This window comes from Alosa alosa, chromosome 14 (genome assembly GCF_017589495.1).
Source record: "Alosa alosa isolate M-15738 ecotype Scorff River chromosome 14, AALO_Geno_1.1, whole genome shotgun sequence".
NCBI lineage: Eukaryota > Metazoa > Chordata > Actinopteri > Clupeiformes > Clupeidae > Alosa > Alosa alosa.
The window spans coordinates 23,957,217-23,980,129 of record NC_063202.1 but is presented as its reverse complement, the minus strand read 5'-3'; the positions used below and the strand labels follow the sequence as shown (position 1 = coordinate 23,980,129).

The 22,913-nt window shown below is 45.5% G+C and overlaps 1 protein-coding gene across 1 annotated transcript; it reads right to left on the bottom strand.

Annotated features, from left to right (window-relative positions):
* Positions 1–1,168: 1,168 nt before the first annotated feature.
* Positions 1,169–22,704, bottom strand: elovl6 (ELOVL fatty acid elongase 6). Its single transcript, XM_048262875.1, has 4 exons — positions 22,392–22,704; positions 5,407–5,538; positions 4,570–4,721; positions 1,169–1,881 (listed from the first exon to the last, which is right to left on the bottom strand). The coding sequence occupies exons 1-4, from the start codon at positions 22,472–22,474 to the stop codon at positions 1,349–1,351; spliced, it is 900 nt and encodes a 299-aa protein (XP_048118832.1). The 5' UTR covers positions 22,475–22,704; the 3' UTR covers positions 1,169–1,348.
* Between the last annotated feature and the right edge of the window lie 209 nt (positions 22,705–22,913).

The window sequence follows — 22,913 nt, the reverse complement described above, 5'->3', positions numbered from 1 at the left end:
TTCTTGTTAAAATAGACTACTGATGCTTTACACGTTTACAGTGCAAACGCACGATAGCACAATGGACACCATTCAATGACAGTAGGGGTTACTCAGAAGGGGGGTTACAGTGAAGTTGACCACCATTGCATGTATTTTATAGCTTCATTAGCGTCATGTTTAGCCTCTTCATATTATTATTTTTTGGGCTTGGAGGATTGGCAAGCTGACTGGCCGGCTCTGAGGGTTTGGTACTGGTCTGTTCCTGTGTGTCTGTGACGGACAGAGCCACCATGAGCCCCAGAGTAGCACTGACAAAACTGTCTCTAAGAATGCATCCAGGAAGAAGAGTCGTTGCTATGGAAAAGTGTCAGGTGGTCTTTTTCCCCTCCAAAGTTCTTTGATGTTGCTATTGATGTGTTCTGGTTTCAGAAGGTCTTCCCAGTGCATTGTGATTTGTTTTTTTTTTTATTATTATTTTATTTTTTAAATAATGTTGACAATACAGGCCAAACTCACCAGTGATACAATTATGCATCTTTTTGTGTTTTACTTTTTTTCTGCAGTGATATGCACGTCAAACGTAGATTCTAGGACCTGAGAAAACTGGGTGTTTTAGTGACGCAGAAAACACAGTCTCTTCCAATCCCAGTCGATCGCATGGTATACCGGGTTCTTAGTCGAAACCACTTTTGTACAAAGCTATCGCACATACTAGCCTCTAAACAATCAAATTAAATAAGAATGGAAAATAAAAAACATGACAATTACCACATTGATGTAGCAGACAAAGAAATGAAAAACATAACAACACTTCTGACGGACTCACTTCAGACATGACTCCATTTTGCTATTCTCCAGTTCCCTTCCAATAGTTCTTCTTTACATGGGCCATCACATCTTTTAGTTCCCTTTTTACAACTTCTATCATTAATTTATTTATGTATTTTTTTCAACATAGAGAATCAACTTGGGCACATGAACACCACATAAAGACACTGTCTGTTGCCATAGTAATGATTCCTCAGTGCAGCGTTGCTTGGTCACTCCCCCTCCCCCTCTGTATCCTGGCGATGAGGGAGGGGGTTGACCTCTATGCGTTAGTAGAGTGCACGAAAGCCCCAACAGCAATCCCCCTGACCCCCACCCCCACCCCCTATCCCACCCCTTTGCGTTTTCTCTCCCCTGCTCTCTCTCCTCTTCCCCATCCTTCCATCTCTCCCACCCCCCCGTCTTCCATTTGGTCCTTACCTCCATCTCTTCTCCACAGCTGCTGTCTGTTTAAGATCATCAGCACCCCAGCCCTTGCCCTCCACGCCTCTCCCCAGCTCTTCTACCAACTCTTTTATTCTCTTTTGTTGGATTCTCTTCACTGGCTCTTCTTCTCGGGGGCGGCTGTGGTGGTGGCGGTGGTGGTTGTGGCGGCGGTGGCAGTTTTGGCGGCAGCAGCAGCAGCAGCAGCAGCAGCGGCGGCAGTTTTGGCGGCGGCGTTGCGCTTGGACTTGTCGATGTAGGCCTCGAAGAAGAACTGGCAGAAGAGCACAAAGTAGCTGAGGTACATAAGCGAGGACCAGACGATGTTGTGCATGTGCGAGGGACACTCCTGACCCTGCTGCATCCACGAGTAGACTAGGTAGTTGACCACACAGCCCATGACCATCTGCGTGATCTGCGTGAGCGTGATGAACATGGCGAACTTGCGCGAGACGCGGAAGCCAGCGGCCCGGAGCGCATAGTAGGAGTACATGACGGCGTGCACCAGGTAGTTCATGGTCATGAACCAGCCGCCGCCCGCCACCATGTCCTTGTAGGAGTACCAGGAGTACAGCAGCACAGTAATGTGGTGGTACCAGTGCAGGAAGATGAGCTTCTGCTTCCGCAGCACGATAAACAGTGTGTCTCCTGAGAGAGGGAGAGGGAGAGGGAGTGAGAGAGAGGGAGAGAGTGAGAGAGAGGGATGGAGTGAGTGAGTGAGAGAGGGAGAGAGAGAGAAAAAGAGAAAGAGAAACAGATTAATAAGCTTGAATACAATAGAGAGTGCAAACAGACATTACGTAACCTTGGCAATTAGGGCTGGTTTGGCTCCCATCGAGGTTACCTCTCGTCCTTAACATGATGTCAAATCGCTTTAATATCAAAATGCTTTTCACTGGCAACCAGTGGCTGACATTTCTGCATGGCCTGGAGTCCAGCGCTGGTGTGCACTGGGTGGAAATTTGGCTGGGAGAGTGTCTGTCTGTTGACTTGCCAGCCTGGACTCTAATTACTGTTGTTTTTTTTTTAATATAATTTATTCGTGTGTGTGTGTGTGTGTGTGTGTGTGTGTGTGTGTGCACGCGCATTCGTACACGCTTTGCTCGCTTGGTTGCCTGTAGCCTGATACTTGTCAACACCGAGCTGCCTGTAGGTCTTATCGGTCTGATAACACAACTCTAAAACAAACAGCAGAGAGAGCGAGAGAGAGAGAGAGATTCCTTGCACACTACGATAATGAGACCCATGGTCCACAGCCGATGGTTAGAATGATATAGACACTTAGGGACACCTGAGAATCAGATGCTTGTTCAAAAGGAAGCCCTTTGTGTTGTGTTGTGTCATGTGACGCTATGTACTCCTACGCATGAGTCTGCCCTTTCTAACAGGATACTGGAGAAGTACGAGCAACAGCTTTCTGTGTGTGTGTATGATAGTTGTGTAGGCTTATAACTGAAACTGAATGTGTGCACGTTGCTCTATCTATATGAGATAGTGTAAATATTTGTGTAGCTGCCTCAACAATCATTTTGGCATCTATGCACTAATCAGGATTATATGCATGTGTGTTTGTAAATCCGTCGGTGTAGCGTTTTGGGCGTTTTGAACGACCAAAGCGTTAAGAAGTTGAAACTTGGTCAACGTTATGGTAATGAGCTATGACGCGGTTCAGCAGCAAATGTCCGGCAACCAATTATAAATGAGGTGTACACAGTTGAGAGAGCAACGCCTATGTGAACTTCCTACCATAAACTGTATGGTTCCTACAAAACATTTGTTTTGTTTACTGCTTTTAATAACAAGGATGAGGGGTCAAGTTAGTGTTTACAGAAACGTAATACTTGTTCGTAATACGAGGTCTATATGAGTGATAAAGAGAACAATAAAATGAACATGGTGTCCGAAATGTTTTTTTTAATAGGCTGAATAACGCTACATGATTAAGTTATGGATAGTAGCGATAGTAGCAATATACAGGCTATACTTTTCGTGCCAGATGCTGTCAATGACAAATCATTCATAACTGAGGCAAGCCCAATTTCATATTTTTATCGCTTCTTGATAAAGTAATGTTTAATATAAAATTAAGTTAATTTGTGTAGGGATACGTTATACACGTAATACATGACTGACAGAGCAATTTATGATGACTTGGTTGAGTGCTTATGACTAAGTGCTACAGAGATGTTTTAGAACCCAGGGCCTGGTTCTGTATATAATGGGATAGTGGGGACGACTTCGTCTTCGTCTCAGGCTGATTCTCAGAGTGGTCAGCCACCCCCCCCCCCAGGCCCGGTCTCTGTTCAGGCCTCACAATGAAGGCAGGCAGGCAGAAAACAAGTACACACTGCCATCACAAAACCCCCCAGAACCTGAACCCAGGGTCACTAGACAGGGGTCACACACACACCCACCCCCAGTCCCTGCAGTCTGGTTCGCTCTCTCCCAGAGCAGAAGAGCTCCCTAATCACTCTTGACACCAAAGAACACGTCATCCCTCTTCACATGACAAAGCAGGACAGAGAAGAGCAACACACACACACACACACACGTCTTTCTATTGTCTCTGTCCCTGTCCGATCTGTTAAATGAAGGCTATAATGGAGGGACTATATGCAACGCAGGATGCTTGAAGCTCGAAGGGAGCTCAGCAGCTGAGACAGAACCTACTGAGCCTTCTGACAGCCACAACCACCAGCTGAGAATATAAGACATATGCAAAGTAATGCACACGCACCTCGAACCGCTCAACGGAAACTAGACGTTCTGTCATTACACGCACAGTAAAAATAGCATCCCTGCATGCTCATTGTGATTCATAAACGACACCACAAAATTCTGTCTGTGTGGTTCGTTTCAGGAATTCTCAGACGTTTTCGGAATGCCAGCAAGTCAGGTGATGGCATTAGGCAGATGGGAGAGAGCCCAATTTATCTGTTATGTGAGAGAGAGAGAGAGAGAGAGAGAGAGAGAGAGAGAGAGAGGTGACTTTCCATAATGATCTGGTGAGTGTCTCGGGTGCAGGCGAAAGTGTGAGAACTGAGTTTTTTTTATACAGTATCACAAACAAGTTTGGAATCAGTTGTCAGGTGAGATGCTCTCTCAGGATGTAAACCAGTGTGCTGGTACTGAAAGAATTAGCAGCCTCAAGGTTTTTCCACAGTTTGCTAATTATTACTATTTTTTTTTTTATTTATCAGGGGTTCAACACATCTAATTGGGAAAACAAAAGTGACACAAACGGCAGATGTTTCTTCATATAGACTGCCTGTTTATGCAGTGCAAATGCCTGCAATTCTAGTGTGTTTCACCATGGTACTGAGTAGCTTGTCTTACCTAGCTCGGGGGCCTTGCTGAGAACGAAGGCGTAGGCCCAGAACTTGCTGACGGGTCCATTGTAGAAGCTCTGGTCACATACGGACTGCTTTAGCCCTTTTGTCATCAGGATGTACGTCATGTAACTCCCAGTCCTTACGGCACCAAATATACTACCGGTCAGAGGGAAGAAAGGGGCAGTAAAGGGTTATTAATGATGGGTCATCCAGATGACACTTCTATTCCCAGGTCAGGTAGCCCTTGGGTTGGAAGTGTCCTTTATCTGAATAACTAGAGCGTCATACTCCACATGACATCTCCTCGGAGATGTGAACACAAACCACAGGCCTTGGCTAGGCATTTTCCATTGAAATGAAGTGCTCTCTCCAGCAACATGGAAAGCCTGTGGACTGTTAGTCCCTCATGTCAAACTGGCCATAGATATCACACAAGGTAGTCACGGATTGGCCAGTTGCCAACTGTTGGTTGATAAGCTAGAAGAAACCCATTGAAAGCCTGTGCAGGTGTAAGTATGTGAAACAAGATAGTTATCTGTGTTTGATCTGTGTGAGGCTGAGGGTTATCAGATCTGTTCCTACATCTCTCATTCCTACCTATTTTAAGTAGGCACTGAGTGAGCTATAAGACTGCTCAGTAAAATCTAGAGGTCTCCACATCTGGAACACAGATAACACTGCAACAACAGGGTTAGTTCAGTTTGACCTGGTGCATGTTCCCAAAATAATCAGCCTGCTTTGTGAAACAGGCTAATAGTGATAACAGGCTAGCTGAGGCGGGCACTAGCATAGGTGAGCTAAGGCATGGCCGTGGCAGAGAATGAAACATGAGACGTCTTACCTGAAGACGGCGAGCGTGAGTGACCATATCACCAGAGGTTTCCGCAGCTCAAACTTTTCTCGCTGTTTCATGACATGACGGCCGCCCAGGATGCACGCGGCGTACAGCGCAGAGAACAGGAAGGACTTCTTCCTGTAGGTTACACAAACGACTTTCAGAGAGTGCCAGCAATGTCTTCTGCATAATAATATTCAACAACATTCACTCACCACAGACCATACAGGCCTCACATATGAACTGTAGACAAATTGGTGGTCAGTGTCCACTAGAGACAAAATCACTGCTTGGTGTTTTGTTTATCTAAGCAAGCAGATTTCATATTGGTGTACCACATGTTTTACACTGACACCTACTACAATGATCCATAGCCAGGACTACATGCCTGTGGTTAATTAGCGTTTTGCTCATTTGCATTGCTTGATTTGCGGTGGTAATTTTGTATGAAATGTTTGCTGAGTTCAGTCATCAGGGCCGGCCCGAGGCATAAGCGAACTAAGCGGCTGCTTGGGGCCCCCAATCGAGTTTCTTTCTCTTTTTTTACATAATAAATAACATAAACAAGTGACATCAATGAATGAATAAATGAAACAATTAATAATTCAAAACAAGAAAATTCTGATTTCATGATCAATATGTCTGCCTACCTCTACTGTGTCTGCCAGCCTTTGAGTCACGCTGCAAGATAAACTAGACACCTCGGGTGCATAGACAATTCGTGCAGACACTGCATCAAGTTCAAAAAATCGGAAGAGATGGTAATGTTAAGAAAAGTCACAAAAAAGGACGTATCCCTCTGGTGCCGAAAACAGAAAGAAGAAAATGACAGAGGAGGAGAAAAACGAGCAAGATACAGGTTTGCATGATTATTTACAGTATGTTTTGTGCTTGAGGTAGCTAGCTAGCTGTCATGATCTAATATAAGCCATCACCAGAGCTAAATCCCTGCCATCAAGGTGTATTTCAGATGTCAAGGATATTGGGATTGTTTTGGATGTTCAATCAAGCATGTACCCTAGCCATAGGTGGGCTTATGTTGTAAATTAAAGTTAGCTAGCTGACTGAAGTGGACATTAGCACTACAGTAGCTACATGAAAACGGAGCTGAAGGCAAATTTACCACAGAGGGATTGTTTCTGATTTCGCACCTGAAAGTGTTGATAGTTTATTACTGTTCTATATAATATGTGACATAGTGGTAAGTCTGATAGCAACAGCAGGCTAAGCCCAGGCTCCCAGTCCCAACCCACTGACTAGCTGACTCTGGGCATCGGTAACGCTCCAGCTTCATAGGCAAAGATGGAACAGTACGCGTGGCTCTGCTCTAAGATCTTTGGAGAGAGATAGTAGTGTGTGAGAAAATATACCATGTTGGGTGGGGAGACTTCTGTGATGGAAATAAACTTACATTTGATTAAGATAGTGGCAAGTGATGTAGCGGTGCTACCCTAATATTTAGGCTGCAGTAGATCACCATGTTAAGCGTTACTTTGATTATGCCTCATTTGCCAATAGAATATGAATTGTTACATGTGGAATTGCTTGTTGATGAGTGTAAGTAATGATAGCAAAATAAACTCATTCTGCTCGATCAAATATGCACTTATACTTTGGAGCACATCTCTACCACTACTTAACTCTACCTCATCAAGTGTCTGCCTCCATGGCTGATGACACAGAAGGTGAGGTTTTCTTGATGGCAAATGGTTACATAGCCTGTTAATATGACATGACACATTTAACATAGTTTTTGTTTTATTTATTTATGTATTTATTTAATCATTGCAGGTTCGTCCACTGCAGAGCTGCAGATACCTGAAAGCCAGGAACGAAGTAGGAATAAGTATCTATTCTTTGGGACATTTTATTTTTGTCATTATTATTAATGTTTGTCTATTTTGGTTTTATTTTGTAGTTGAAGATTGATCATTTAATGCACATTTGCGGATTTGTTCTGCAAATCTGTTGAAAAACAAGTCATTAAACGGATGTACTTGTTTACAACAAATACAAATGCTGTTTCATTTTGTTATTTGTCAATTCAACTTCAGTAAACCACCCTTAGTGCTTCACTTTGAATATGAATGTTTCAAATAAATCTGTGATTTTAGTACCCTCTAAGATTAAAAGGTGACAGGGTTGGTGTAAATAAGAACTAATACATTGGTTTACCAAGCACATGGGGCCAGAAGTGTAGAGCGGAGCCCCAAAACATTTTTGGCATGTCAGCAAGGATGGATTACTGAATGAGCCTACCGAGTCCTTATGCATCTGTGTCCAGGGGGACAGTAGTTCATAATCAGTCACTGTATTAATACATAACCTCACTGTATTAATTTATAATATGACATTATAGTGTGAAGTTGTCAATTATCGCCAAGCACAGGTGACTCTGCGTTGTGGGAGGGGGCCCCCAAATCAAATTCTGCTTAGGGCCCCCAAAAGGCTCGGGCCGGCACTGTCAGTCATAGCACTATCACTTGTTTCTGTGTCCTCCAAAAATCATGACTGGCAAAGATTAAGACTGATGACCTTCATATATAAATATAATATACACAGAAATATAAACAGTGACCTTCAGAAACAATCGACAGTAACCTTACGAGTATAATCTTGATATTGAAACTACAGTGCAGGCATTGCACATGAGGCTCCACTCTTGACTTTTAGTACAGATGATCGCTTGACTGCTTGAGATGCCAAGATTCCACTCTGCCTTGACTACAGATGACCCCCACACACACACACCTCCCCGATCTCTCAGACAGCAGCTGATGACCCGTCTGGACAGCAGACTGTGACCTTCAGGTACTGACACCGCCGCAGCTGGGAGAGATGCCCACAGCATCCCAGATCTACGGCCCTCATTAGTCAGCCCTGCAGGCCGTCTCGGCCCGGTGGCTGCTGCTGCTTCTGCTGCCCCTGCATCCTGCCTCTAGTTTTGCCCCTGGCTCTAGTTCTGCCCCTGGCTCTAGTTCTGCCTGTAGAAGCCTTCCCTGGAGACACAGCTTATTCTGTTATTAGTAGGGCTGCACAATTTGCAAGAGTGATTTGATTTACAATATCATTTTTGAAAGTCTAGCTTCAGTTTTCAGTATACCAAACTTTTGCTTTCAGTTGGGCCATATCTGATTGGTGAAAGTGCCTAGTGCATAAGAAGCACTGTCTGTCACACAACAAGGATGATAAACATCCTAGATGTGACAAGATTAGAGTTGTGACAGAGTTGTGAGCTGATTGCAGCTTTTGCGACTATTTGTGCAGCCAAGCCATGACACAGATCACAAAGGAACTGTAGTTCTACTAACATAGTATTAATAAGAAAATGTTTAAATTGCATTTTAATTTAATGTTAAGCTTGGTGTTTTATTATTTAACTTTTATTTTGTTAAAAAGACACAGACAGATTAGACGATTGAGCCCAAACTGAATTGAAAACTCTGAAGTGATTCCAATGGTGCATTGCTGCTAAAAGTTGATACAGTCCACAGCAAATCTGATTGATGATGTGAATGGCACTTGCCTATGCCTAAAAGAGAGAGAGAGGGAAAACACAAAGACCGGCTTTGGTCTCCCTTGTGAGCCTGTGTTTAAGGATAACATCGGCTAATATTGGCTTTTAGTTCCCTTTCCTTGTTCTTCATTTGCTTAACTAATGTCATTCTCTGCTCTTTAAAATGATTGTTCCCCTCGGGGATGTGAGTCTATCCCACTGAGTTTAATCAGGAATCATCACGTTTGTATTGCATAAATAGAAAAAAATCCCTGATCTTGCTGTCTGTCTAAACACAAAGCACCTTTCTCACCAAAAAAAAAAAAAAGTTGTGTTAAACTAAATCACTGACGGAGCACTTGCTCCCCTTGGAAAACTTTAAACTCTCAGAATATGCCGTCTCAAAAATACACTTCAAGCTTAGAGTATTTTGGGGAGGACAAATTTGTCCCAAACCTCAAGTGCACTGTGTTACAGAGGCATGAGTGTGTCTCTCTCTGGCCTCGACTCGAGCTCTCTAGAATGTTCCGTCTCATAAGGACATCCTAGGGCTCTTCAATTATCTGATTGTTCACAAACTACTTTTGAGTACTTGTAATGAACAAAAAAGCTTCTATAAGCAAAAATGTACGACATGGCCAATTACACATAATTTAAAAATTAACGGTGAAGCTAAATGACCACTGTTCATTTTTACTAAGGTATGATTTATTTCTTTTAACAGGAGCTGGGAACTGATTGGACGTTACACTGGGGACATACGGGGACGCGGTGAGGTCAGCGTTACGCTCCTCGTCTTCGGCGGAGACGTGTCTTCCTTGTGGCCCACGTCCAAGAAACATTACACGAGTAAAACTAGGGCACCTCCATCGCCCTCCGTCATCCTCTTCAGGTGACTCTCACTCTTCCTCCCTCTCTCACACTCTTTCTCTCCCTCTCTCTCTCACTCTTCCTCTTTCTCTCTCTCTTTCAAAGATTCAGCTTTAGGTAACTACCACAGTGCCAAGGGCTTAATTCTATTTTGGAACTCTGATGTCTGGTCTACTAAACCAATCTAAAAAGAGCACAGTCCATCAGTCTTTCACAAGCAACTGTTCTGTGGCAAGACAAAAACATACAAAAGTTGTTCTCACATCATCACAGTATTTTGCAGAATACTTAGTAGAGCTGCCATTCATCTAATGTTGTGCAAAATTAGGCAGTGCAGCCAGTTAGATTTGGTGACTCAATTGCAAAAAACATGCCTTTTGGTACAAAGACTTTCTCAGTTAAAAATTTACATATGCGTTGACTACATGCTTAAGTAAACAAATTAGATTTATTGGTTGATGCAACCTCAATACATTATAGTACATTTGATTAATCAACCATAAATCAAATTTGTTTTTGGTCTTGTAATATGCTTGTGTTCGTTGTGCAAGAAGAATGTGCCTAGAATGTTTCTGCAAAGAACACAAACAACACTGTTCGGTGGATGGCCCACATTGCCTAGATACTAAGGTCACCTCTTTAGTGTGACAGGCAGTTAACAAGAACAGGGGGGAGTCAGCTTAAAACCTGAACCTGAGTATTCAAGTAGAACCACAATCCCACCATTCCAGTGTCTCCCTCAGTTTCTGGGAGGGCAGCTGGCATACGAAATGCATTCTCAAGCATTACTTAAACCCACAAGTACAAACCAGTTCAATTCATCCTACCTGCATAGCTTTGACTTATATTTGTTCAAGTGAACTGATCCTTAGCGCACACTTAAAACAAATCTTCACTGTCTTTGCAGGCGTGATCCATGCAGTTAGCTTGTAGCATTCAGACTGTTAGCTCATTTCTGAGCTGTGGGGGTGATTGTTAATGTGAAGTATGTGAAGGTCGGAAAGAACCATGAGGGTCAGTCGGTTGGCCAATCGGTGATTGTTAGTGCTCGTGTGCTAAAAGAGCAGCATGTGGACAGTGACGAGACGAGGAATGGAGCCTTATGGGGCCGCTGGGAGAGGACATGTGGACCCCAGACCTCAGACCAGTCTCACTCATTGAGAGGGCAGACCAGTCTCACTATTGAGGCAGGCATCTGCAGCTCACTATTGGGCAGGCATCTGCAGACCAGTCTCACTATTGAGGCAGGCATCTGCAGACCAGTCTCACTATTGAGGCAGGCATCTGCAGACCAGTCTCACTATTGAGGCAGGCATCTGCAGACCAGTCTCACTATTGAGGCAGGCATCTGCAGACCAGTCTCACTATTGAGGCAGGCATCTGCAGACCAGTCTCACTATTGAGGCAGGCATCTGCAGACCAGTCTCACTATTGAGGCAGGCATCTGCAGACCAGTCTCACTATTGAGGCAGGCATCTGCAGACCAGTCTCACTATTGAGGCAGGCATCTGCAGACCAGTCTCACTATTGAGGCAGGCATCTGCAGACCAGTCTCACTATTGAGGCAGGCATCTGCAGACCAGTCTCACTATTGAGGCAGGCATCTGCAGACCAGTCTCACTATTGAGGCAGGCATCTGCAGACCAGTCTCACTATTGAGGCAGGCATCTGCAGACCAGTCTCACTATTGAGGCAGGCATACATGTGGGACCTCAGAGCGCATCGCCGTCACAATCGCAGACCAGTCTCACTATTGAGGCAGGCATCTGCAGACCAGTCTCACTATTGAGGCAGGCATCTGCAGAACTACTCCACCAGGCTGACAGCACAGAGCCAGCCTCTGTCTGTGTGTGTGTATGTGTGGATATGTGTCTGTGTGTCCCTCCATGAGTCTCTGTGTGTGTGTCTCCATGTGCCTGTGTGGGTTTAGATGAATGGCTCTTGCAGTGGGTTTCCTGTGTTAGCTGGAGGGAAAAGATGGATGTGCTCATCACCTGACCCTGTCCTGATCACCTGACCCTGTCCTGATGCCGCTGTGTCTAAACCAGAGCTGAGCCGCCTGGTTTTGCTCTGAAATTCTCTAAAATGAAATAGTGGAATATCCTCTCAGAACTAGACAGGCAGAAAATCCCATAACTCCTCATGACTCTCATCTGCAAGACAAGCGACATGTTCTGAGACAAAGAGTGGATGGTCTGGAGGTTTATTTGACAGGTGTGAGTTTTGATTAAGCACAATCACCTCTTGCCACACTTAAACCAAGGGTCTGTCTTGAAACCATAAACACTTCATACTAATTTTCCTTTCAGTGTGCTCTGAAGAATTCCACATAAGTCATAGCATATTAATATGGAACTGAGGCAGCAGGTTTGTTTGGTTGTCTTTCTGACATCACCTTATTGTCCTCTGGGAAGGACAAAGGCTGGCTACACACACACACACACACACACACACAGTATATGAGATCACCAGCATCACTGTTGGGCATCTGCACCTTGCTCAAGAGAAGCTTCAAACCTGCAGTACTTTGAACATGATGTGCAAGCCACCGCAGTGTAATAACATTGGGCTTTGCACAGATGTTCCAGCAGCCTGCTGCCTGTGGAGTAGGAATGGCATTGGTCTAGCAAAGATGTGGTGGACCCACATCAGATCCAGATATGTGTGCGAGTCAGGAGCACGTTGTGTTTGTTTTAGAGATGTGTGATGTAAAGAACAGTGTGCATGTTGAGATGTATTTTTTTAAAGAGCGGTATGTGCATATTTGCATATTTGTATGCATAAGCAAATCATGGGGTATTTTTTAAGTCCCATTCTATTTGTTTGAAAATTGTCGAGGTATTAGTGAAACATATTCAGTTTATTTGTGACATTAAGCTTTCTAAGTTTGTAGAGACAAGTCCATGAGTCAGCTACAATTGCGGGGTAATTCTCAGAAAGAAAAAAAAAACCGGCACACTGCAGAAAACAAGGCAGCCGACAGAGGCAGATGCATTGATGCGCAAGCCCCAGATCAGCACAGTTTTCTCCTTCTCACAGCAGGTTTTCAGCTGCGCTGCCCTGCACACTAACGGAGATCCGTCAGTCACTGCGGCACCTGTGCAGACGCGAGCACTCTCTGCCTCCTCCTCCACCTCAGCTAGGCAACGAGGCATGCTGAATCTGGCCTTCTTTTTATGCAGAATCGCACCAGGACTAATGCCCTGATTCTGTTCAAAAGCCTTTTTAGAAGTCGTCCATTGTGCTTAGGGTATCTGTGTCTCCTCCTGTGATTCTAAGGGATCTGATAGAACTAATAACAGCAAAGGGAAGTCATGGGCTTGATTCCCAGGTTGGCCACCGAGTAATGAACTCTTTTCCCTTAGCACTCTTTCTGTGGAGAGAACAGATGGCTGAATATGTAAATGCTAATGAGCATTATGAGCAGCTAACCAGAGTGTAATGCAACCTCTGGCCTCTTCTGCAAGAAATGTCACTGTCCAAACCTACCTAGGCTACATGTGTATTCTCAGATGCATTTGTCCTAAGCATTTTAACAGAACATCTGAAAACAACTTTATATTAAAGTTAAAGTTCACTGATATTTGTTAGACGCTTTCATCCAAAGTGATAGACTCAGAACAGTTGGAATCGAACCTGGGTCGAGTGGTGCTCCACCACACGGCAAAGTTTATGATTTATATTAATATATTAATACGATAAAAGCTATGCCTACTCTGGGCCAGATATCGAATGATGTTGTTATCTGTAGATTCACTGGATCTGAGCAGTGCCATGATGGCATGGTGGATGACACTGTGAACACAGGCAGCTCGCGCTCTGGGCATCTCCACCATGCCAGCCGGGTCGACCTGTCAAACGCAGATCACGCTAGCAGCTTGAGCACCACGGAAAAAGACACCGGGCAATGATGGTGATTACTTTTGAGAGGAAGATGATCGTATTGCCTCTGATGGGATACGAGAAGCTCATGGCTATAGTGGTGGGCCTGCTCCAGATTCCAAACATCTGCTTCCTCAGCCTGCCCAGACTGTGTTCCCAATCAAACATGTTCGAACAGAAGACGCACAGCATCTGGCGCTGAAACTCGAGCAGTCTTCTAGGAGGACAGCGCCTGGCCGCTGGCCAAGATGGCTGCTGACAGGAGGGGATACGGCCCAGATTTGGCAGAGGTCATGGTTCAGAATCGCTGTGGTCTTCACTACTATCTGTCTGTGTGTGTATGTGTGGATGGTTGTCTGTGTAAAAGCAGTCTCCTGTATCCTTCTCAGAAAACACACAAGGTAATTAATTACATGATCATCAGAGACCCGAACCGAAGACCTGGATTGGGTCCAGATTTGATTCAGCCTCTGCTGCTGTGTGGGGGTGGATGGTTTTCACTATAGAGGCGGTCTCCTGTATCCTGCTTTCCGAAGGCACAGGTAATTACAAGACCATCCGAGACCGTCCTTTCATCACGGCGAAGATAAAGCGTACAGAACTCCCCCGTAACCCGAGAACTAGAGCAGCGATGAGGTGATGGAAGAAGGGAACACGGGAGACAGACTGAGCCAACAGAAAAGGGATGGACAGACAAAGAGTGGAGGAAGAGAGCGAGGGAGAGAGAGGGAAGAGTGGAGAAAGAGAGGAAGGGAGAGAGCCGGTCACCTGGTACGTAATTGGCACATGGCCGAGTATGCTCAGTCCGTTGCGTGGTGTCACGGCTAAGCCTCGTGGCAGTGTTTCCCAGGTTTCTGTGCTGTCGGCCAGCCCGCTGTCCTTTTTCCAGCCATTGCAGGGATGGGGCATTAGCGGCGGCGATGACCGGAGGGAAATCCCCTGCCCCGAGGGACCCGGCCATTGGCTCTGCTGCCCACGCATGGTGCTGCGCGGCCATTGGCTCTGCTGCCCACGCACGGTGCCGTGCGGCGGCGGTGGCACAGATGGATAAAAATACGAGCCGTGTTTTTGCGTGCAGATTAAGGGAGTGCCCCACAAAAAGCCTGGCTGCGGGTAATTCCCTGAGGCCAAGCCCTAGCCGTATCCGTAGCCATGTGGAGAGAGGCTGCTGGTGGCTCAGTCCAACATAAATCACCCTGACGAGACCTCACACCGCAGCAGCAGCCGTCCCAGCCTCATCCCCACCTACTGACCACTTCAGCCACCTCCAAGCAGGCTCAAATCGGCGCACATCTCAATGGGAAGTTCACTTGTTTAAAGTGTTCCTGTTTTAGACATGCTGATTCATCAATAGTAATAGATTCCCCTGTTGTGCTGGAGTTGATGGGATTATTTTTATAAGGAGATAATTGTTTCAGCTTGTTAAGAGATTAAAGTGCATCTGTCAGAGACAAGTGTATTTATAGGGAAAGCGTGTGTGTGTGTGCCTATATATATATATATATATATATATATATATATATATATATATATACACACACACTGTATATTGCTATATATGAGATGTTGCCATCTCATTGCTTTCCATTGATGCATTGAGTTTAGCTGGATGACCACAGTATGAGAGCATTGCTCTTACTTCACAGATTAACAGTTGTGTGGCATATAAACCGAGAAACCTCTTTCAAAATATAAACGAGATGAATAAAAACAAAACTCTGTTCTACTATCGTGGAGAAAAGGGGGCAGACTGAAACCGTACCCTAACGCAGGGGCACGGTGGCATGCAGTACCCAAACAGGTGTATGCCCTCAGGAAAATCTCTTCAACAATAGCTGTGCCGTGCCGTTTAAATGGACAGACAAAACCTTACTTTGGAAAGAAACAGGCCCCGAACAAGAGAGACATTCCACTTGGATCATCTCACAATAGCACCCAGCTCTGGGTGTCTCTCTAAGCTGATCCAGGTTGGCTTCCCGCTCCTGAGACCGGTGCGTTCTCTCATTAACCCTCGCATGTAGCCTCGCATGTAGCCCCTCTTGATTGGGGTATAACGGTGGGATTAGAAATTACAAGATGTAAATGTACGGTAGGTTATCTCGCACATGCCACATCTGTGTGTGTTCCAGGGCCCACTGACTGACTGACTTATCAGTCCAGTCGTCATTCGTCTCTCCCCGTGTGAGCCGTGCCTGTCCGCCAGCCCATCCGCCCGCCTGTGAGGAGTGCCTGAGCATGACTCAGCACATTTAGCAGGGCCAGCGGGGTGGAAGAGAAGGCACAGTGGACGCTACTCGAGTCCAGAGAAACGGAGCCGGAGGCATGAGACAAAAAGGGCGAGGACATGCCTTGTGTCCAGGGCACAGAGCAGGGAGGGGTGAAGGAGAATGTTAGAAAGAGACTGAGAGATAGAGAGATGGAGGGATAGAGAGACAGAGAGATAGATGGAGCGCCTGCTTGCGTCTAGAGCATATAGGGAGAGAGATGGGCAGAGCTGGAGAGGGGTGCTCAGGGAGAGGGAGATGAGAGGGGGATAGAGGGAGGGGGGAACGTACACATTCACACACACATACATGTCTACACTCAAACATATACACACCAGCCAAAGACATATATATATATATATATATACACACACACACACACATATGTCTACACTCACACACACCAGCCAAAGACATACTGTACACACACACACACACACACACACACACACTCTGCTGCTGGCTTGTGTCACTCTGACACACACTATCCCTATGCTGAGAAAACGCACATTTGTGCATTTCTTCTTAAGTCTGGGCCACTGCTTGTGCAGATGAATAATTGGCCCATGGCAGGACAATTTGCAGGCATCTGAACTGCTCTTTATGGTATGTGATGATTAGATAGGAGAGTATGTAAATGCCCTCGTCCTATATTATTGGAGTTTCACATATTGGTATGGACCATATTCACATATTGGTATGGCCAACCAGTAAGTCATGTCTGGGGAATTACTGAATTATTGAACTGCATTTTAGCCTTTGTGAGAGTACAATGAAAAGTGTGATTCTATAGCAATGCCAGAGTATCTTCATTACAGGAGAAAACTCCACCACCACCAGACAGCATGCAAGCATGTACACACACCTCTGGATCCACCACCACCACCACACAGCATGCATGCATGTACACACACACACACACACACACACCTCTGGACCAACTACAGAATCTGTCATATGCCCGATATCATTCAGTTGACTAAGCTTTGAGAACCCATCAGAGAGGAACACACACACACACACACAGATACAAGGAGCTTTGAGAACCCATCAGAGAGGAACACACACACACACACACACACACACAGATACAAGGAGCTTTGAGAACCCACCGGAGAGGAAGAGGTAAATGTGTATGCTGGCTTTACTTAATGAAAGTCTCTCTCGCTCACTCACACACACATACACACACACACACACTTTCTCTCCTCTCTCAATCTGTCAGCCATTCTGTGAGCAATTTCATCCACATCCACTTAACAGTCTGCCTGGCCTGGGCCCGATAGGCACCATTCATTTCCAAAAGTGCTGACTTACTGAGCACACTATGAGAATCTAATCCCCCATCTTCTCAAGGACAAGAAGCCCACCAAAGAAGGAAAACCACCAAAAGGAATAGTTATCTCACAGACACACCTGACCTTGATGGACCTAAAACATACATTTGTGTTCTTACTGAAAAAAATGAGTACTTGGTAGATGTTTTAATGGACGTTAATAGGGTGTCCTGTTCCCTGTTCAATTCCAGTCACTCTGGGGTGTTTTCTTGAGTGTCCTTGAGCAAGACACTGACCCTAACAGCTCCAAATGGCAGGAAAATGGTTGCCTGCATGGCAGCTTCTGTCAGTGGTAGTCCCAATGGGTGTATGAAGAGCATGGCGCTTTGATGCCTCTTAACAGTGCTGTACATAGTTGTTTTTGTTGGCAAAAATGAATGTTTTCTGGATCTTACTTAATAAGACCCATTTGAAGGATCAGTGTAGATGCCATATCTTCAAAGTATGCGACTCAGGCCTTGGTTAACCTTGACAAAGCCCCCACACACACATAACAATTCAAGCGTGGCAGAGCGGAGTTTTGCTGTGTTTTCATTTTGGTATCTGTGAGCCCAACACCTGCGCTAGTGCAGCACAATATTGTGCTAGTTTTACGGGTTTCAGATTCCCTTAAGACGCACTGTCAGGTATACGATTCTATCTCCCATCTGCATCTTTTCAACTGACTGCAGGCTAAATGAAGCAGAGATTCTGCGTCATAGAGATAGCAGGTGGAAACCAACACAATCGGGGACTCGGAGGGATTCAACACTGCTGCACCAGAGGGAGAGACTGATGAGGTGTTGTCAGTGTCATAGACTGGTGGAACAAACATTTACCCAGACTGAATGCTAAAAGAGTCTGAGGAGGAATGTGTGGTTTGTGATGGAGAATGATCCTTGACCCTTGGTCCGGCCCTGTCCATTTCAAGGACACTCACCACAACTTATGGATTCAGGCCTAGATAACAATAGTCAAAGGTGTGTCTGTGTGTGTGTATCAGGCATATGGCGCCATCAATGTTTCAGACACTGGCCACACCTAGCCCCGCTCAGTCTACAGTTGACCCAGACTGATGAACCTTATGGGTCTCAGTAGGTAGCTTTTCTACAGTTGACCCAGACTGATGAACCTTATGGGTCTCAGTAGGTAGCTTTTCTACAGTTGACCAAGACTGATGAACCTTATGGGTTTCAGTAAGTAGTTCCTCTACAGAGTTCCCCATGACATACATACATCTGTTTTGCTTTTTAACAGAAGAGGTTGCTTACGTCGTTATGTACATATATGTGCAATGTAGTAACAGTAACATTATAATAGTAGTAAGAATAATATACCGGTAGATATATGCAGTGTATTAACAGAATATAATATAAGAAAACAGAATAAATACAGATATTCAGTATGGAAAATATAGACAGATATGCACAGAATGTACAGCTATGTGCAGTGTGGTAACAGTACCATTGTAGTGCAGAAACAGTAACATAAGAGTAGTAAGAATAAGTGTATGTGCAGGATAGAGCAGTAGAAAATGGCTATATAAGTGTAATTAAACTAAGTATTTGAAGTAGGCAAGTAGGTGTTTGAGAGACAGCCTTAATGTTTTCTAAAATAGCGTTCAATGATCACCAAATTTGTCTTAACTTCTCACATGACGTAAGCAACCTCTTCTGTTAAAAAGCAAAACAGATGTATGTATGTCATGGGGAACTCTGTAGAGGAACTACTTACTGAAACCCATAAGGTTCATCAGTCTTGGTCAACTGTAGAAAAGCTACCTACTGAGACCCATAAGGTTCATCAGTCTGGGTCAACTGTAGAAAAGCTACCTACTGAGACCCATAAGGTTCATCAGTCTGGGTCAACTGTAGACTGAGCGGGGCTAGGTGTGGCCAGTGTCTGAGACATTGATGGCGCCATATGCCTGATACACACACACACACACACACACACACACACAGACACACCTTTGACTATTGTTATCTAGGCCTGAATCCATAAGTTGTGGTGAGTGTCCTTGAAATGGACAGGGCCGGACCAAGGGTCAAGGGTCAGAGCAGAGAGTGTCTCCATCACCCCACCTCCATGGTGCCACCAGCTGCTGTGTGAGCACCGACTGACTGGAGATGTGGCAAGTGTGTGTGAGCACCGACTGACTGGAGATGTGGCAAGTGTGTGTGAGCACCGACTGACTGGAGATGTGGCAAGTGTGTGTGAGCACCGACTGACTGGAGATGTGGCAAGTGTGTGTGAGCACCGACTGACTGGAGATGTGGCAAGTGTGTGTGAGCACCGACTGACTGGAGATGTGGCAAGTGTGTGTGAGCACCGACTGACTGGAGATGTGGCAAGTGTGTGTGAGCACCGACTGACTGGAGATGTGGCAAGTGTGTGTGAGCACCGACTGACTGGAGATGTGGCAAGTGTGTGTGAGCACCGACTGACTGGAGATGTGGCAAGTGTGTGTGAGCACCGACTGACTGGAGATGTGGCAAGTGTGTGTGAGCACCGACTGACTGGAGATGTGGCAAGTGTGTGTGAGCACCGACTGACTGGAGATGTGGCAAGTGTGTGTGAGCACCGACTGACTGGAGATGTGGCAAGTGTGTGTGAGCACCGACTGACTGGAGATGTGGCAAGTGTGTGTGAGCACCGACTGACTGGAGATGTGGCAAGTGTGTGTGAGCACCGACTGACTGGAGATGTGGCAAGTGTGTGTGAGCACCGACTGACTGGAGATGTGGCAAGTGTGTGTGAGCACCGACTGACTGGAGATGTGGCAAGTGTGTGTGAGCACCGACTGACTGGAGATGTGGCAAGTGTGTGTGAGCACCGACTGACTGGAGATGTGGCAAGTGTGTGTGAGCACCGACTGACTGGAGATGTGGCAAGTGTGTGTGAGCACCGACTGACTGGAGATGTGGCAAGTGTGTGTGAGCACCGACTGACTGGAGATGTGGCAAGTGTGTGTGAGCACCGACTGACTGGAGATGTGGCAAGTGTGTGTGAGCACCGACTGACTGGAGATGTGGCAAGTGTGTGTGAGCACCGACTGACTGGAGATGTGGCAAGTGTGTGTGAGCACCGACTGACTGGAGATGTGGTGTGTGTGTGCACCGACTGACTGGAGATGTGGCAAGTGTGTGTGAGCAACGACTGACTGGGGATGAGGCGAGTGTGTGTGAGCACCGACTGACTGGAGAGCCATAATGTAAGAGGCCATGTAAAGATACTGTCTAAAGGAGCGTCCTCTTTCCCTAGCTAATTCCCACCCAGCTTGACCACATGAGCAGCCCCTTCCTGGCACATACACACCCGGACACACACACACACGCGCACACATAGAGAGAGAAAGAGAAGTGATCCACATATTCCCAAGCATTTCATAATAGATGTTTCAAGACAAACAGAAGTGGAGAACTTCAATAGAAGAAATATTTCCATGTCATCATCTTTAACTTGCAGTGTGACAAGCCTGTACAAGCCTATTTCCTGGCACTCCAATATCAATATACCATATAGTTGGGCATCTTTCCAGTTATGTAGACATACTCACTTTCTGTGTGACCTAATACCCTTGCATGAAATCATTCCAGCATTGCAAACCTGCCACACTAAATGTGTGTGTGTGAATCTGTTCAACTTACAGCCCTAGTTCAGAAATAATGCACGTACATTGATACGCACACATAGTAGTAGATGGATCTAGAACTAGGGTCGTCATGGAAGGACAATTGCCCGTTGACGACTGGCGGGTACCAAGTCCTCCGCGAGACAGCTCTGTATGATGCATGCGCTACAAGAGCAACCCGGCGAGGTCGCCACAGGCGTGCGGCTCACTCATTGGTCTTCGCGCTGTCAGCAGACATCAGTAGATGGCTCCCATTGGCCCTGCGCTATGATTTCGCGAGCAGCCTCACTTGCTCCTTTTTCCACGCGCTACCAGAAATTACAATACCGTGAAATTGATCCGTAGGGAGTCGGCTACGAATGACAACCAACTCTGGATACATTTGTCAGCTTTTGACAAACCGGCGCGTTGCGCATCAGCATGTGTGTTTTCATGGGTCTCCCAAGAGGACATGAGCCACAGCGGAAGATGCGAAATGTAACAAGGACATGATAGTAGGATAACTACCCAGTACCCTGCCTTCCACGCCACTACCCGTAGCCTACATTTGAGGAGCGATGATGCCCATATTAAACAGTGACTAACCGCATGACGTGGTCAAATGAAATCCATCTTCTGTTCAAAAATAAAACTAAGTTTAAAAGCTCTGCGCACAATGAATGCCGTATGCAGCAATGGTTTACGATTTTCACACCACAGACAGAAATAAAACGCGTTGTCTTGTAGGCTGTATAAACCCATGCCCTCTCGCCACCTTCTCGGAAAGCAATTCATTCTTCCCGTTACAGTAACAGCATAGGTTAGGCTACCTCAATGCGAAACCGCATTATGCTTTCGACAGCTTTTCGGGCATTAAAAGTAGCCTATTAGCACTCATTGTAAGATAACATGTAGCCTAAGCTTAATGAACCATGTTTAATGTCAAGGGTAGTCTACATAATGCAGACAGCAACGATTTGGTCAAAATGCTATTGGAATGGGTTATTCCTTCATCTAATTTTGAAATACCAACTCGTAATCTAGCCAGACAATCGGTTCACTGGATGGCTGTAACGGTACATAGCCTATAATGTAGCCTCTGCTATTCCATTCAGGTTGATCATGCCAGCTAGTAGAGTAGCATACCTTGGCTAAGAGGATGAAATCCCCGCTATGTCATTGAGGAGACATATTAGAGCATTACTTTGAATACTTGGAACATGATCAATGTGTCTCAAATACACACGTTTCCGCCAAATCACTGAAATCATGTCAGAAAGAGCTGCAGGAAACGATGCAAGATTACGCGGACCAGACCTAACGTTAATCTCATTCCTAAAGCATTGCGAAAAAGATGACCTATTAATGCAGACTGTAGTATCAGCCAATGAATGTTTAGCGTCAATTGTGTTTTTTTCGTTTTGTATTAATTTCACATAACAGGCAATTTATACAGTAGGCCTATTTCACAGAAAGAAAAAAAAACGCATGTTTAAGATAGAGATAACCACACATCAATCAACGTCTCAGCCGCAGCAAGAACACAGTACCAGTTTTCCTGCATCCACCGGATGGCTTCGTCTTCATTGAACTGTCTCTCAAATTCGTACTCTTGCAGCGCTAGCACCGACATTTTCTCTCTTCTGGGTTTTCAAAGCGGACGTGAAGGTAAGACAAGACGAAACGCGAAATATTCAAATAGTTTCCGCCTTAAATCGCGCTCCAACTCAGCCGCGGCCCCTATCTTGCATTGCGCTTGCCGCTGCCAGGAACTCATTCAGTAGATCTCCGATGTCAGCCTATATGCCTTCCACTTCCAACCGGCATACGCCCTCCTGCCTAAGAAGTGGTATCAAGGTCCTAACGCCTTCAGTTCCAGGCTTTATCTGCGCGTATCCTCACTTTTGTAGTACTGCAAACACGGCAGGGCTCCGAATGTCGTCACTCGATTGCTACAGTGACCTTTGACACAGATAATGATTCAGGGACGCTAAAGCAAACTAATATATTTGGCTGGACTTATAACATTTCATAACATGTTCAAAATTGTTTAGTCATTGTTAGTCATTCTT

What these genes read in the sequence shown, in the direction of transcription:
- elovl6 (XM_048262875.1), bottom strand. Translation starts at nt 22,474, where the DNA reads ATGTCGGTGCTAGCGCTGCAAGAGTACGAATTTGAGAGACAGTTCAAT. An exon ending in CGGTGGATGCAGGAAAACTG is followed by an intron (nt 5,539 to 22,391) that starts GTACTGTGTTCT and finishes TGTAACCTACAG; the next exon opens with GAAGAAGTCCTTCCTGTTCT. An exon ending in CTCACGCTCGCCGTCTTCAG is followed by an intron (nt 4,722 to 5,406) that starts GTAAGACGTCTC and finishes TCTGACCGGTAG; the next exon opens with TATATTTGGTGCCGTAAGGA.